The 18,341-nt window shown below is 50.5% G+C and overlaps 1 protein-coding gene across 4 annotated transcripts in view; it reads right to left on the reverse strand.

Annotated features, from left to right (window-relative positions):
- The window catches only part of cntfr (ciliary neurotrophic factor receptor), a 283,796-nt gene that overhangs the window by 79,111 nt on the left and 186,344 nt on the right, over positions 1-18,341 (reverse strand). For 2 of the 4 annotated variants that reach the window (XM_031892423.1, XM_031892427.1), the window contains 2 exons: positions 16,381-16,462; positions 4,771-4,860 (listed from right to left, as the gene is read on the reverse strand). In XM_031892423.1, coding sequence (XP_031748283.1) covers positions 4,771-4,860; positions 16,381-16,462 — 172 coding nt within the window. 4 annotated transcript variants of the gene reach the window in all.

An 18,341-nucleotide genomic window follows, 5' to 3' on the forward strand; every position in this document is an offset into this window, starting at 1 on the left:
GCACACAGACGGATGGGGGTACCAGTTGGGCACACAGACAGATGGGGGTACCAGTCGGGCACACAGACGGGTGGGGGTACCAGTCGGGCACACAGACAGATGGGGGTACCAGTCGGGCACACAGACGGATGGGGTACCAGTCGGGCACACAGACAGATGGGGGTACCAGTCGGGCACACAGACGGATGGGGGTACCAGTCGGGCACACAGACAGATGGGGTACCAGTCGGGCACACAGACGAATGGGGTACCAGTCGGGCACACAGACAGATGGGGGTACCAGTCGGGCACACAGACGAATGGGGTACCAGTTGGGCACAGACAGATGGGGGTACCAGTCGGGCACACAGACGAATGGGGTACCAGTCGGGCACAGACAGATGGGGGTACCAGTCGGGCACACAGACGAATGGGGTACCAGTCGGGCACACAGACGAATTGGGGTACCAGTCGGGCACATACAGATGGGGGTACCAGTCGGGCACAGACAGATGGGGGTACCAGTCGGGCACACAGACGAATGGGGTACCAGTCGGGCACACAGATGAATTGGGGTACCAGTCGGACACAGACAGATGGGGGTACCAGTCGGGCACACAGACGAATGGGGTACCAGTCGGGCACACAGACGGATGGGGGTACCAGTCGGGCACACAGACGAATGGGGTACCAGTCGGGCACACAGACGGATGGGGTACCAGTCGGGCACACAGACAGATGGGGGTACCAGTCGGGCACACAGACGAATGGGGTACCAGTCGGGCACAGACAGATGGGGGTACCAGTCGGGCACACAGACGAATGGGGTACCAGTCGGGCACACAGACGGATGGGGGTACCAGTCGGGCACACAATAGTGACACAACCCCGGCTGAGAAGATAAAGGGGCACTTGTTGCCGCTCGCAGTGAAAATGATATTTCTTCAACTAAACGATTCATTTCCAGCAGTAATTGCGATGCCTCTTACCCAAACGAGGGGGCGGCACATTCACACAGAGCCAACGGCCATTTATTAAGGATAAGCACGGGGGGCCTGCAACACCGGCAGGAAGAGAAATTGTTCCGAGCTAGAGTGTAAGCTCCCTGGGGCAGTGCACATAAACATACAAACTCCATTGTTGCTGCTGAATAGGGCACTGTTCCTCCCTCCTGCACAGACAGTACCCGGGCAGAGGGCCCCCCCGCCAATGGCAAGGTTGGATTGTGCCACACACGGAGCTTAAGCACCTCCCCAATTAACATTCATTTCTAATTAGCAATGATTTAAAGTCGTCTGTGAAGGTCATTGCTCAGCCGCTGGTTCTGACTCTTGAAACAATGTAGCAGGAGTCAGTTTTCTTCTATTCTCTTCTATTACTCTGTATCAGGCCCGGCCAGGCAATCTGATGGGCTGCTGTAAGATGCCACAGACATATGTATTGGGCCTTAGTCTTCAGAACTACAACTCCCAGCATCCTCCTGGGAGGACCTGAAGCTGCTCAGAAGTCTTAACCCAAGCCTTGGGGATATGGTGTCCCTCAGGTACCTCTCCGCCGCCCCTCTCATCCCCCTATTCCTTGCATATTTAATTCCCTGCTTCCCATTGGCCGCTATGCACCCCCCCAACTCCCCTCTTACCCCCCCCATACAAATGAGACATTGCTTTATGGTCTCCCTAATTTTACGTGATGGATCTGCTTGTGGCTTTGACCTTTCCAATCAATCTCCCAGTGCCTCTCACCTAATGATTTGCTCTTGTTATTTTGCCCCCAGTGCCCCCCCCATTGCTGCCCCCCCCCCCCCCCCCCCGCCCCACTGCCATTGCAAACAACACACGGTGCATTTCTCGATGTCATTGCGCATTTACGGTTTTTTTGGCGCAGAAGTTTCCGCCGACACGGGCGATTTTCTCATACGAAACAATAGATCGTGATTGTTTTCATATAAATCAACAAAAATAATTTTGGGGTTTTTTTTAACGAAAAAAAAAGTGTGGTTTTAGGGCGTCAGCAAAAACATGGAGGAAAATAGTGTTTTGTAGAGGAACCAAGCTGAGCCAATAATCAGCGAGAGAGCGGCGGCCAGTAATGAAATGGCCTGTGGGCTATAAATCCCGCCAGTCGCTAATCCATCAGCGCAGGGCCCAACCACACTGACCTTTACTCGCACAGAGGGGGCCGCAGGGTTTATTGCCCCTCAGTACCCGCCGCACAGGAGAGGAATCCAGATAAGAACAGCAGCTACAGATAAATCATCTCAGCCGGGGCTCATTCTCTCCATTCTGGTTATTGGCTCATATGTTTATAGTAAATAGTATAGGCCGTATCTCTCCTTCTCTCAGCCTCTTGCTGGGGGGGGGGGCAGTCAGAATGTAATAAACACTCAGCATATAAATACAATGCCAACTCCCTGTTTAATGCCCCCAGAACACACAGCAGTTTGAACACTGTGCCAATGACTAGTTTAATGCCCCCAGAACACACAGCAGTTTGAACACTGTGCCAATGACTAGTTTAATGCCCCCCAGAACACACTGCAGTATAAATGATGTGCCATCTCCCTGTTTAATGCCCCCAGAACACATAGCAGTATAACTGCAGTGCAGCCCTCCTTTGTTTAAAGGAACAGTAACACCAAAAAATGAAAGTGTATAAAAATAATCAATATATTATGTACTATTGCCCTGCACTGGTAAAAGTTGTGTGTTTGCTTCATAAACATTACTACAGTTTATATAAATACCCTGCTGTGTAGCCATGGGGGCAGCCATTTAAATTGAAAAAAGGAGAAAAGGCACAGGTTACTGAGCAGATAACAGATAAGTAGCATAGATTCCCATTGTATTCTACACAGTAATCTGTTATCTTCTTATGTAACCTGTGCCTTTTCTCTTTTTTTCAATTTAAATGGCTGCCCCCATGGCTACACAACAGCTATTTCTATTAACTACAGTAGTCTTTCTGAAGCAAACACGCAACTTTTACCAGTGCAGGGCAACAGTACATTATATTTTAATTATTTTAAAACATTTTTATTTTTTAATGTTACTGTTCCTTTAATGCCCCCAGAACACATAGCTGTATAACTGCAGTGCAACCCTCCTTTGTTTAATGCCCCCAGAACACATAGCAGTATAACTGCAGTGCAGCCCTCCTTTGTTTAATGCCCCCAGAACACATAGCTGTATAACTGCAGTGCAACCCTCCTTTGTTTAATGCCCCCAGAACACATAGCAGTATAACTGCAGTGCAACCCTCCTTTGTTTAATGCCCCCAGAACACATAGCTGTATAACTGCAGTGCAACCCTCCTTTGTTTAATGCCCCCAGAACACATAGCTGTATAACTGCAGTGCAACCCTCCTTTGTTTAATGCCCCCAGAACACATAGCAGTATAACTGCAGTGCAACCCTCCTTTGTTTAATGCCCCCAGAACACATAGCAGTATAACTGCAGCGCGGCCCTCCTTTGTTTAATGCCCCCAGAACACATAGCTGTATAACTGCAGTGCAACCCTCCTTTGTTTAATGCCCCCAGAACACATAGCTGTATAACTGCAGTGCAACCCTCCTTTGTTTAATGCCCCCAGAACACATAGCTGTATAACTGCAGTGCAACCCTCCTTTGTTTAATGCCCCCAGAACACATAGCAGTATAACTGCAGTGCAACCCTCCTTTGTTTAATGCCCCCAGAACACATAGCTGTATAACTGCAGTGCAACCCTCCTTTGTTTAATGCCCCCAGAACACATAGCTGTATAAATGAGGTGCCAACTCCCAGTTTAATGTTGTGGGACATATAGCAGAGCTGGTGGAACTGGGGGTAAAGTTACCCAGGCTCCTGCCCCAGCTGCCCCAAGCAGCAGTTAGTCCATGGGTGTTTAACTCCCACAGTTGCTTTACGTTGCCTATTGCTCAGGCAGCTCTTTGCTTCCCCGCCCCACTCATATTAATATATATATTTACCCTTCTCCGGGGCAATTGCGCCGGAATAAAAGAGACCTTTGTGCGCTAATGAAGCCACTCGCTGCTCTTACAGAACTCGCTGACTGAATTTACTGCACAATCTGCTACTGTATGAGGTTCTTCCTGCCCACCCAGTACCCACAATGCCCCCTTGGTAGCATTTAGCTGGGGGAGCGTTCGCCTGTCGGGGAAGGGGGGGTCTCACACTTACTTTATGAATTAGCGAGCCGAGGGTCAGTGTTTGCTTTGGCTCAGCCTGTATGGATTTGGCAAGTGGCGCTCCCCCATATTGGGCCCTGCGCCAGGCTTCTCCCCACAATTACTTATTAACCCCTTGGGGAACACAGTTATACTTATAGATTATACAGCCCCCCCCGCAGCCTTGGGAAGGGATAGCAAGATGCGTCGCTGATGGCTGTGTGTTACTTGGGCCCCGTTACACCTAAAAGCTCCTGCAACCCTCCTGCTTTTGCTGAACTACAACTCCCAGAATCCATTTAAACGAGGCGGTTGCAGGTTTAACCCCTCTGACATCATTTTGCCATCATCTCACTATACCCACTATTTGCCCTCTTTAACCCCCCCACTCCACATCCTGATCACTGGGAGAGTGGGGGAAGCAGTTTCTCAACTTCATTTATGGCGAATAACCATGTTCCCCCTTTAAATCAACACCCCTATAATAATACATGCCCAACTAATCAGCAGTTATTATATATACATGCTGCAGACCACACTGGTTTCTGTGCCGCCATGCAGCATCCATGTAAGTGTATTGCTAAACCCTGCAGCCCACCAGTATGCCCCAGACCATGGGGGCCTTACCTCTTTGGGAACTCCTGCCGGCTCGCTGGGACTGAAGTCGCTCTTGAAACAAATAATCTGTCAGCAGGGGGCGAGACTTTGGCTTGACTTCTGTGCAAAAAGGAACAAATAAAAAAGTTGAGAATGGCCGGGGGCCTCATTGTCTTCCAGTTGCACCAACTCACACCCACGGGCAGTTTTAGGGCCCCCCACTGAGCCGCCCCCAGTCGGACACAGTCAGGCATCCAATATGGATTCCCAGAAACTGCTGCAGCCTGCGTTACCATGCCATTCCGCCATATTGGAAGTGGATCTTTATTAATGGGGGCAGCACTCTCAGGCCAAAGCCATGGAACAATACCCAAAGCTCAAGCAAAAACTCGTTCTGGGACCGAATGGGCAGAGAGATTGGGGCCACGGGTTCAGCCATAAACACACACATCAGCACCGCAGGAACAGTCGGGAAACCGTGTTTGGGAAGAGTTCCCCTTTAATGTATTTGGGAAGAGTTCCCCTTTAATGTATTTGGGAAGAGTTCCCCTTTAATGTATTTGGGAAGAGTTCCCCTTTAATGTATTTGGGAAGAGTTCCCCTTTAATGTGTTTGGGAAGAGTTCCCCTTTAATGTATTTGGGAAGAGTTCCCCTTTAATGTATTTGGGAAGAGTTCCCCTTTAATGTATTTGGGAAGAGTTCCCCTTTAATGTATTTGGGAAGAGTTGCCCTTTAATGTGTTTGGGAAGAGTTCCCCTTTAATGTATTTGTGGCCCTACTGAAACTGAATGTTCTGCTATTCTGTCCAGGAAGTGGATAGGGCTGATTCTGAAGGACACTTGGGGGCCGGTCCAAATTAAAGGAGACATATAGGATAAACAAACCCCTACCCTAACCCTGTAGGCAATTATGAATAATATCCGGTGCTGGTTTCCCTTTGGGCTAAACATTAACCCTATCTGTAACAATGGCCCCTTTATTGGAGCTCCCTATAGATCCTCTCAGGTCCCTGTCTGGGTTTCACATGAGGGGTGGGCGTGTCCTAACGGTCCCTGCCAGAAGCACAGTAGGAGGGGGAGAGCCAATCACAGCCCTGCAGTCACACAAGCACAGACAGGCTTCAGTTCCCTATCAGGTCAGCCTAGCTGCTGATTGGTTCCTATCCTACAGTGCCGCCGCCCCCCTGCACAGCCTGGGAAAGGAGGCAGCAGGAAGTGGCACAGATGGGCGGGGCTAGTGGCACATTGTTTCTATATCTAGAGGAGGATAATTCACTGGAACATTATTAATTATCACATGATACGTCCCCTTTAAAGGTCCCAGAATGTCGGGGGGAACAGGAGGCGCTGAATTTCCAGAGCAAGGTCAGAGCCCTCGGAACGAGAATAAAGAGAAATAAAATAACAATTTTTCTCCGGAGAAACCTGAGCAAGTGGGAGCAGCTATTCCCTGACAGACGGGGGGGGTACAGCAGCCGGGGCAGATGGGTACCTGGCGCTTGGGGCTCTGTGGTTGGAAGGGAAGGGTGGGGGTGCAGGGGTGCAAGGTGATTTGTGGTGGGTCCTGGCCCCGTTCATTAATGTTCCTCAGACCACAGGCAGGGAGTCCTGACAAGGAGCTGCTGTTTCTCCTGAGTAACCGAATCCTGCGGGGCGAGGGGGCGAGGGGGCGAGCGCAACGAGCCAATGGAACAACACATTCCATCACCTATTTACACTTGTACCACAGCGCAGATGGGGGGCACTGGCACCCACCCCAATCCATATCAAAGGGACCTTGTGCCTCTTTTCTTTGGCAACAAAAGCCTTGTCCTGAGCTACGTCAGATAGTCCCTCACTGGCGCTAGTGCAACTACACACCTACGCGCAGGCTGGAACACTGATGCTCTATCCAAAGTCCTATACAAAGTTTGGGGGGGCAACAGCAGTTACTGCCATAGAACCCCCAGAGAAAAGGTTTAGGTAGGAAAAGTGGGGTTAGGAGGTAAGATTGAGACAGTAAGGAAAGATGGGGACTGTAGGGCAAGATGGAGACAGTAGGGCAAGATGGAGACAGTAGGGCAAGATGGGGACAGTAGGACCAGATGGAGACAGTAGGGCAAGATGGAGACAGTAGGGCAAGATGGAGACAGTAGGGCAAGATGGGGACAGTAGGACAAGATGGAGACAGTAGGGCAAGATGGAGACAGTAGGGAAAGATGGAGACAGTAGGGCAAGATGGAGACAGTAGGGCAAGATGGAGACAGTAGGACAAGATGGGGACAGTAGGACAAGATGGAGACAGTAGGACAAGATGGAGACAGTAGGACAAGATGGAGACAGTAGGGCAAGATGGAGACAGTAGGACAAGATGGGGACAGTAGGACAAGATGGGGACAGTAGGACAAGATGGAGACAGTAGGACAAGATGGAGACAGTAGGACAAGATGGAGACAGTAGGGCAAGATGGGGACAGTAGGACAAGATGGAGACAGTAGGACAAGATGGAGACAGTAGGACAAGATGGAGACAGTAGGACAAGATGGAGACAGTAGGACAAGCCTAAGAGTGCTGGGAGTGCTGGGAGCTGTAGTCTAACGGTGCCTATGGGGCAGGTTGGCCTGTCATTATCATAATAAATAACACATATTTATAAAGCACGAACATATTCTGCAGTGCTGTACAATAAATAGGTGTATACACTGAACATAAAGATTCAATACAAAAAACAAACGAGAGGTAGAGGGGGCACTGCCCAAAAGAACTTACAATCTAACGGATGTTAAAAAAGACAACTTGCTTATTGTTTTCATAAGGAAAAATCTATGGTTTTCATTCTATATCGGGCTAAGCAGGGCAAAACTCCACGTGTGGTCCTTGTGGGGCAGATAATCATATTGCCGCTGCTCAGACAAGGCCCCTGCGTAATAGACTCCTGGTTATCTGTAGGCTAAAACACTTGCAACAAAGGCATAAAAAGGAGGGGTTGTTTATACAGAGCTCATTATCACTAGTAACACTACTACAATTCTCCATTACTGCTTTATCATTTAAAAAATAATTAAGGAAACATGTTTTTTTTCAACACATATATAATTATCGTTCATATACTGCCCCTTTAAGATTTAAAGTGATATACACGTCCCCCTGCAGCAGAATTGGCAGTTTATTGGCAGAAGGATCTATGAGCTTAGCAGAGCATGTTGCCCATAAAACCCTGCTATTTGCTAATTAGAAGGAGCTGCAGCCAATCCATATGGTATGAAACCCTCCCCAGGCAATGCCCCCCCCCCCCAGCTGTACTATTACTGTATAGCTATACACACACAGCATTTTATCTTTTTATTGGTATAGATCACTCGCATTGGTCCCTTGCAGATAGCGCCCCGGCCGCAATGAGCCCATAGGTGCCCGCTGTGCCAGCTTGTTGCCCCCGTCTAGATTAGAGCGCCCGCTTTCCCAGGGGCTAAAGAGAGGGCTGTCAGAATGAAAGAGGCAGGAATAATAAAGCAGAAAGGCCTGGGACAAACTCCTTTATCAAAGGGCAGATACAAAGAGAGGCAGCTTCAAAGCCAACTGGAATGTCGGAATCTCCGAGCCAAGTGCATGGGTGGGGGGGCCCCATTGGGAGATTAGGGCACCCCCGGCCATTCACAGTCAGGCTCCCCGTGCATAAACAAAGGGAGATCCCACCGCTCAGAGGGGGCACAAGTATCGCCCCCCTACCCTCCAATATCAAAGCCATAATCCCCTTTCTTGGCCGCCTTTCAAGATGCCGTCTTTCAAGTCTACAGGCCATTGAGCGAGCCGGGGGGGGGGCTGCGTGTAGCCACCCCAACAATAATGGCATTGGGCTCCTGGGGGCAGAAGTCGTAGCCAGTCAAACCGAGACGGACGGCGGCACCTTGACTTTCACTATGGATCATGTCACACGGGGGGGGGGGGGGGGCAATGGGGTGCTATTGGGGCACCCTCCTCTCTCTGCAGTGGAAACCTACTCACATTGCAAGTCACATGTTGCTAAGGGGAAAATGATCCCAGCATGGAGATTAGAGTGGGCGGGGTCTATGCTTGTGACAAATTTAAGGGCCAATAAAGTGACAGATATAGATGCACCTATTAGCCGGGCTCCCCTCGCTGAGCGCAGCAAAGTAACTCCTGTATCAGAGAGATGTTCCAGCCACATCTTATTCAGCGTTAAACCCAAACTAGAATTCCACCATTTTGTTCATCACAATTAGGACACTAGAGGCCGCTGTTTCATAACGAGGACCAGGGAAGGTTCGTATTGGCTGAAGCAGGTTGAAGTCCCTGATTATTACATGAGATTATGTGATTTTTTGCATTTTAATGAGCTCCCAGCAGCAACTCTTTAGAGCTAAATGCTGCTAGGAATGCTGGGACTTATAGTTCAGCAGAGATTCACTCACATTACTAGCGCCGTGCCCACTTTATTTACTAACCCCCTGCCAATCTTATCAGCTGCCGCCTGTCAGTGCCAGAGACAAACTGTCAGTTTGAAGCGCTTATGGTACGACCTGCTTCCAGCTCTATCTGCCATCTTACATCATCAGCCCCCTTGCATCATCAGCCCTCCCTCTTACATCATCAGCCCCCTTGCATCATCAGCCCTCCCTCTTACATCATCAGCCCTCCCTCTTACATCATCAGCCCCCTTATATCATCAGCCCTCCCTCTTACATCATCAGCCCCCTTATATCATCAGTCCTCCCTCTTACATCATCAGCCCTCCCTCTACATCATCAGCCCCCTTGCATCATCAGCCCTCCCTCTTACATCATCAGCCCCTTGCATCATCAGCCCTCCCTCTTACATCATCAGCCCTCCCTCTTACATCCATCAGCCCCCTTATATCATCAGTCCTCCCTCTTACATCATCAGCCCTCCCTCTTACATCATCAGCCCTCCCTCTTACATCATCAGCCCTCCCTCTTACATGCATCAGCCCCCTTGCATCATCAGCCCTCCCTCTTACATCATCAGCCCCCTTGCATCATCAGCCCTCCCTCTTACATCATCAGCCCCCTTGCATCATCAGCCCTCCCTCTTACATCATCAGCCCTCCCTCTTACATCATCAGCCCCCTTATATCATCAGTCCTCCCTCTTACATCATCAGCGCTCCCTCTTACATCATCAGCCCCCTTATATCATCAGTCCTCCCTCTTACATCATCAGCCCCCTTGTATCATCAGCCCTCCCTCTTACATCATCAGCCCCCTTATATCATCAGCCCTCCTTCTTACATCATCAGCCCCCTTATATCATCAGTCCTCCCTCTTACATCATCAGCCCCCTTGTATCATCAGCCCTCCTCTTACATCATCAGCCCCCTTATATCATCAGCCCTCCTTCTTACATCATCAGCCCCCTTATATCATCAGTCCTCCCTCTTACATCATCAGCCCCCTTATATCATCAGCCCTCCCTCTTACATCATCAGCCCCCTTACATCATCAGCCCTCCCTCTTTAATCATCAGCCCCCTTGCATCAGTCCTCCCTCTTACATCATCAGCCCCCTTATATCATCAGCCCTCCCTCTTACATCATCAGCCCCCTTATATCATCAGCCCTCCTTCTTACATCATCAGCCCCCTTATATCATCAGTCCTCCCTCTTACATCATCAGCCCCCTTATATCATCAGCCCTCCCTCTTACATCATCAGCCCCCTTATATCATCAGTCCTCCCTCTTACATCATCAGCCCCCTTATATCATCAGTCCTCCCTCTTACATCATCAGCCCCCTTATATCATCAGCCCTCCTTCTTACATCATCAGCGCTCCCTCTTACATCATCAGTCCTCCCTCTTACATCATAAGCCCCCTTATATCATCAGCCCTCCCTCTTACATCATCAGCCCCCTTATATCATCAGCCCTCCCTCTTACATCATCAGCCCCCTTGCATCATCAGTCCTCCCTATTACAAATCCCCCCACCCCCTTACATCACTGACCACACCCCCAACACATCACAGGGGGTATTATTGTTTTTAAAGGAGGCAGGGGGCAGCGGAAGATGTTTTTGGTTAAGGAAGGGGGGGGGGGCAGGAGAGGGATTTGTTTGACGTGCCCGGAGTGCTGGCAGAGTATTTACTAACTGCAAATTATAATAAATCTGTCCCATAGCAGTAACCCAAAGCAACCAATGAGAGATGTGCTTTCATTATACTACCGGCTGTAACAAGAAGGACACTAATAGCTGATTGGTTGTTATTAGTTACTGCACTGGGGCCAGGGTAGGAGTGTGAATAAGTGGGTATTGCTTCCCAGCAGGGGGATCTGAGGCCGTGTAAGTACCGGGTGATGCCCCCAACATGAGCCCCGCTTGCACTTTACTTGTTGTGCCGGCTGAAATACTTTGACCGGACTGTGTGGAGAGTGCCGACTCTCTAGGCTGTGCCCCAAGTAGTCATTCTCTGGAGGAGGTAAGGTTGTGCTGGTGTAAAAAAAAAATTGCCCCCAACATGAGGCCACAATGTGCGGCTGGGAAAGCCCCCCCATGTATGTGGCATCCGGCCAACCGCTCTTCCCTGTATATTCCCTGTATATTCCCTGTGTATTCCCTGTGTATTCCCTGTATATTCCCTGTATATTCCCTGTGTATTCCCTGTATATTCCCTGCATATTCCCTGTGTATTCCCTGTATATTCCCTGTATATTCCCTGTGTATTCCTTGTATATTCCCTGTGTATTCCCTGTATATTCCATGTGTATTCCCTGTGTATTCACTGTGTATTCCCTGTGTATTCCATGTGTATTCCCTGTATATTCCCTGTGTATTCCCTGTATATTCCCTGTATATTCCATGTGTATTCCCTGTGTATTCCCTGTATATTCCCTGTGTATTCCCTGTGTATTCCATGTATATTCCCTGTGTATTCCCTGTATATTCCCTGTGTATTCCCTGTGTATTCCATGTACATTCCCTGTGTATTCCCTGTATATTCCCTGTATATTCCCTGTATATTCCCTGTGTATTCCCTGTATATTCCCTGTACATTTCCTGTGTATATCCTGTATATTCCCTGTGTATTCCCTGTATATTCCCTGTATATTCCCTGTGTATATCCTGTGTATTCCCTGTGTATTCCCTGTATATTCCCTGTGTATATCCTGTATATTCCCTGTATATTTCCTGTGTATATCCTGTATATTCCCTGTATATTCCCTGTATATTCCCAGTGTATTCCCTGTATATTCCCTGTGTATATCCTGTATATTCCATGTGTATTCCCTGTATATTCCCTGTATATTCTCTGTGTATTCCCTGTATATTCCCTGTGTATATCCTGTATATTCCCTGTATATTCCCTGTGTATTCCCTGTGTATTCCCTGTACATTCCCTGTATATTCCCTGTGTATTCCCTGTATATTCCCTGTATATTCCCTGTGTATTCCCTGTGTATTCCCTGTATATTCCCTGTATATTCCCTGTGTATTCCCTGTGTATTCCCTCTCTCCTCCGGCTCAGCGGATTTCTGCCGAACTCAAATAAACAACTTGTTGCTCTAATTACAGATTTTGCTTCCTTTATTTAAATACTTGGAGGCAGTTTCTCCCCAGAGGCTGGCACTTCAGTAAGCTCCCCGAGCCTGACGGCTTTGATCTGCCCATATCCGACAGCCTGGAACTCTCTCCTCATCCAACCCGGCCAGGCCTTGGGTCCCACAGCCTGTACTGTCCCCCCGGGAACATACAGCAACCCCTCCTCTGCCCAACTAGGCCCAAAGCTAAGGGGGCACCCGAGGTAAGCCCCCCGCCAACACCCCTCATTAGTTATCCACCGCCATCTTGCCCCCACGCTTAGCAACTTGTATGGCCAACATTCCTTCCTCTCACTACTTGCTGATGCACCCCAAATCCCCCCCTAACTGGCCTTCAGGCTGGGCCCCCTTAGTCCATAACAAGGTTACAGATATATAGAAACATTGGGGTAACAGTCACCCCGCTATAGTTCCAGGGGTACCCAGGGCACAAATAAGCACTCACCCCAAATCCCCCCCTAACTGGCCTTCAGGCTGGGCCCCCTTAGCCCATAACAAGGTTACAGATATATAGAAACATTGGGGTAACAGTCACCCCGCTATAGTTCCAGGGGTACCCAGGGCACAATAAGCACTCACCCCAAATCCCCCCCTAACTGGCCTTCAGGCTGGGCCCCCTTAGCCCATAACAAGGTTACAGATATATAGAAACATTGGGGTAACAGTCACCCCGCTATAGTTCCAGGGGTACCCAGGGCACAAATAAGCACTCACCCCAAATCCCCCCCTAACTGGCCTTCAGGCTGGGCCCCCTTAGCCATAACAAGGTTACAGATATATAGAAACATTGGGGTAACAGTTACCCCGCTATAGTTCCAGGGGTACCCAGGGCACAAATAAGCACTCACCCCAAATCCCCCCCTAACTGGCCTTCAGGCTGGGCCCCCTTAGCCCATAACAAGGTTACAGATATATAGAAACATTGGGGTAACAGTCACCCCGCTATAGTTCCAGGGGTACCCGGGGCACAAATAAGCACTCACCCCAAATCCCCCCCTAACTGGCCTTCAGGCTGGGCCCCCTTACCCCATAACAAGGTTACAGATATATAGAAACATTGGGGTAACAGTCACCCCGCTATAGTTCCAGGGGTACCCAGGGCACAAATAAGCACTCACCCCAAATCCCCCCCTAACTGGCCTTCAGGCTGGCCCCCTTACCCCATAACAAGGTTACAGATATATAGAAACATTGGGGTAACAGTCACCCCGCTATAGTTCCAGGGGTACCCGGGGCACAAATAAGCACTCACCCCAAATCCCCCCCAACTGGCCTTCAGGCTGGGCCCCCTTAGCCCATAACAAGGTTACAGATATATAGAAACATTGGGGTAACAGTCACCCTGCTATAGTTCCAGGGGTACCCAGGGCACAAATAAGCACTCACCCCAAATCCCCCCTAACTGGCCTTCAGGCTGGGCCCCCTTAGCCCATAACAAGGTTACAGATATATAGAAACATTGGGGTAACAGTCACCCCGCTATAGTTCCAGGGTACCCAGGGCACAAATAAGCACTCACCCCAAATCCCCCCCTAACTGGCCTTCAGGCTGGGCCCCCTTAGCCCATAACAAGGTTACAGATATATAGAAACATTGGGGTAACAGTCACCCCCCTATAGTTCCAGGGGTACCCAGGGCACAAATAAGCACTCACCCCAAATGCCCCCTAACTGGCCTTCAGGCTGGGCCCCCTTAGCCCATAACAAGGTTACAGATATATAGAAACATTGGGGTAACAGTCACCCCGCTATAGTTCCAGGGGTACCCAGGGCACAAATAAGCACTCACCCCAAATCCCCCCCTAACTGGCCTTCAGGCTGGGCCCCCTTAGCCCATAACAAGGTTACAGATATATAGAAACATTGGGGTAACAGTCACCCCACTATAGTTCCAGGGGTACCCAGGGCACAAATAAGCACTCACCCCAAATGCCCCCTAACTGGCCTTCAGGCTGGGCCCCCTTAGCCCATAACAAGGTTACAGATATATAGAAACATTGGGGTAACAGTCACCCCGCTATAGTTCCAGGGGTACCCAGGGCACAAATAAGCACTCACCCCAAATGCCCCCTAACTGGCCTTCAGGCTGGGCCCCCTTAGCCCATAACAAGGTTACAGATATATAGAAACATTGGGGTACCAGCTATAGTTCCAGGGGTGCCACAGTAGGGCCCAGACGCTGCCAGTGAAGGACACAGGGAACATTACTGATCAGTTGGAATAAGATGTTTTCTTTGCCCTTCTAAATTTCTTTCCATTTTATCTGCTCATTATTCCGCCCCAGGAAGAACCTGTCGGAGATATTTCCTCCCTGTTTATCGATTGGGATAATGGGCACAGTGAGTGTCGGACACAGGGTACCTCTGGCACTCGGGGTGTCGTTTATCTTCGCTCACCGTGGCGCTAATGGCAGTGGGGTTGGTACCAGCGTGTCCCGCTACTTCCCGTACCATATATATATTTATATACTGTATATATACGCTCCCTGCTGTATAAGGGGGTCCGTGATATACAGGGGGCTATTAACTCACTGCTGGCAAGCTGTACAGAGAGAGTCGGAATATTCACTGATATGTTCCATAGATACATAACATAACTGTTTAACCCTTACTATACAGTTGCCCCGTGGACAGTCTGACAGTGAAGTCAATGGCATAACAGTGCTGCCAGCCTTGCCCATATCATTGCTGCCAGCCTTGCCCATATCAGTGCTGCCAGCCTTGCCCATATCAGTGTTGCCAGCCTTGCCCATATCAGTGCTGCCAGCCTTGCCCATATCAGTGCTGCCAGCCTTGCCCATATCAGTGCTGCCAGCTTTGCCCATATCAGTGCTGCCAGCCTTGCCCATATCAATGCTGCCAGCCTTGCCCATATCAGTGCTGCCAGCCTTGCCCATATCAGTGTTGCCAGCCTTGCCCATATCAGTGTTGCCAGTCTTGCCCATATCGGTGCTGCATGCCTTGCCCATAACCGTGCTGCCAGCCTTGCCCATATCAGTGCTGCCAGCCTTGCCCATATCAGTGTTGCCAGCCTTGCCCATATCGGTGCTGCCAGCCTTGCCCATATCGGTGCTGCCAGCCTTGCCCATATCGGTGCTGCCAGCCTTGCCCATATCAGTGCTACATAGTCTAACAAGCTAAGACTAGTTTATAGAGTCATAACTAGAACTTCTTAACCGTTGTATTGTTTAAACAGATCAATTACCCAGTGCTTTATTGATCCATCACCCCCTGCTCCCGCAGAGCTTACAATCACATTCCCACACACTAGGGCCAATTTCATTAGGAGCCAATCAAGCTGAATAACTGCACCACACTGTTGTACATGGGGTAACAGCCAATGGGGTGCTGTATATAGTCCCCACCCAGCAAGCAGCTACCCATATGCCTGGCACTGCCACATCTAGGGGTGCCACCAGTGGGTGTTGACTATACAGCGACAAATGCCAACCCTGTAAGTAGAGTGGCTGCCAGTCGAAGGGGGTACAGGGGATGATGGGACAATATACTGGTACAAAGTATCACTAACAGTGTTCCCTAGGGCCACCCACGCCCCACAGGCGCCAGTTAGTGTGTGGCCCCTCCCTTGGGATTCCCAGCACCCTTGTTGCATTATTTTGCCAGTCCCACAGGTTGGCGGGGCATTTGTCAGGGGTCTCTAGCAGCACAATCCCATTCATACAGGGCCACTTGCACTGCTCTGGGGGGGGGGGGGGGGTTACCCCCACGGATGGGAAATCTTTGCTATAAGAGGGAATGCAGCCCCCCTGTGTCCCTAGGGAAGTTATAGGGGCAGAATAGTGAGGCTGAAATACAGACGGGGCCCTTGGTGGCTCTGTAACTCTTGCACATTGGGGCCAATCAGCAGATTGAGGGGGAGCTCCCTATATACAACAAACAGTTTCACACAGCCCCCCCCCCCCCATATGTGCTACATGTTTCCATTTAGATGGAAGATCTGAAAGCCGTTAGCAGCCCCCCGGAGCCCCCTGTGCTTGGTGCCGGCACTTCAGAGGTTACAGACTCCTGAGCATCAATAAAACTACCCCCCCCCCCAATGCTATGTGAGCCCCCCAGTGCTGGTTACACTTACCCTGGCCACGTCGCTGAGCGAATACCATCATCACCATCACTGCCAGAATAACACCGCAGGCTGAGGTCACAGGATTTGCCATCTGTTTGGGGGACACAGAATAGGAAGGAGTTAGGGGGGTGTCAGAGCCACACAGCCGGGGGGAGCAGCATTGTCCCCTGATAATGGGGACCGGAGCATCACCAGCGAGGAGGCATCTGCTCACTATTACTGGGCCACGACACACGGGGAGAGCCGCGGAGTTAATGATCTGGGCTGGACCCTGACGTCTCACACAGAGATGCCGTCTGCGAGAGCAGCGCCAGCGAGACAGTCAGACTGACAGGGGCCAGAATGCACTCCTACCGGCACTCTCCCTGCTGCTACTGGGGCATCTGTGGCACTCAGGGGCGGCACCGCCGGGTACCAGCCCGGTCTCCCTATAGCCTGCTCCATCCCTGAGTAACTACTCCGGCGACCTTCAGCCTGAGAGCTCATGTGGGGGGGGCATCATTTCTGGGGTCTCTCAAACTAATATTAAATATTGCTCAGTGTGTCATGGGGGGGCCCAACTGGGTCATGCTGGGATTGGCTGATATTGGGAGATGGGCTGTATAATAAGGTGGGATGGAGTCAGGGGAAGGGGGGGCTGTATAATAAGGTGGGATGGAGTCAGGGGAAGGGGGGGCTGTATAATAAGGTGGGATGGAGTCAGGGGAAGGGGGGGCTGTATAATAAGGTGGGATGGAGTCAGGGGAAGGGGGGGCTGTATAATAAGGTGGGATGGAGTCAGGGGAAGGGGGGGCTGTATAATAAGGTGGGATGGAGTCAGGGGAAGGGGGGGCTGTATAATAAGGTGGGATGGAGTCAGGGGAAGGGGTGGCTGTATAAAAAGGTGGGATGGAGTCAGGGGAAGGGGGGCTGTATAATAAGGTGGGATGGAGTCAGGGGAAGGGGGGGCTGTATAATAAGGTGGGATGGAGTCAGGGGAAGGGGGGGGCTGTATAATAAGGTGGGATGGAGTCAGGGGAAGGGGTGGCTGTATAAAAAGGTGGGATGGAGTCAGGGGAAGGGGGGGGCTGTATAATAAGGTGGGATGGAGTCAGGGGAAGGGGGGGCTGTATAATAAGGTGGGATGGAGTCAGGGGAAGGGGGGCTGTATAATAAGGTGGGATGGAGTCAGGGGAAGGGGGGCTGTATAATAAGGTGGGATGGAGTCAGGGGAAGGGGGGCTGTATAATAAGGTGGGATGGAGTCAGAGGAAGGGGGGGCTGTATAATAAGGTGGGATGGAGTCAGGGGAAGGGGGGCTGTATAATAAGGTGGGATGGAGTCAGGGGAAGGGGGCTGTATAATAAGGTGGGATGGAGTCAGAGGAAGGGGGGGGCTGTATAATAAGGTGGGATGGAGTCAGGGGAAGGGGGGCTGTATAATAAGGTGGGATGGAGTCAGGGGAAGGGGGGCTGTATAATAAGGTGGGGATGGAGTCAGAGGAAGGGGGGGCTGTATAATAAGGTGGGATGGAGTCAGGGGAAGGGGGGCTGTATAATAAGGTGGGGATGGAGTCAGGGGAAGGGGGGGCTGTATAAAAAGGTGGGATGGAGTCAGGGGGAAGGGGGGGGCTGTAGAATAAGGTGGGATGGAGTCAGGGGAAGGGGGGGCTGTATAATAAGGTGGGATGGAGTCAGGGGAAGGGGGGGCTGTATAATAAGGTGGGATAGTGTAAGGGGGGGGCTGTAACTACAGGAAAGTTGTATAGTAAGGGAAGACAGTAACAAGGGAGGGGCTCTAACCCAAGGTGCCAGTGGGCTGCTAGATAATAAGAGCTGGGGGGCTCCATGTTGCACAGCCCCAATGATATAAATGGCAGGGCCCTTACACAGGAGCTATAGTGCAGTGGGGCCCCCCATCCCTTAGGGCCACAGTGAGACTATTATATCTTTATTCTAATAGCCATGAATTTAAAACCAATTATGCATCACG

Source organism: Xenopus tropicalis, chromosome 1, assembly GCF_000004195.4.
Source record: "Xenopus tropicalis strain Nigerian chromosome 1, UCB_Xtro_10.0, whole genome shotgun sequence".
NCBI lineage: Eukaryota > Metazoa > Chordata > Amphibia > Anura > Pipidae > Xenopus > Xenopus tropicalis.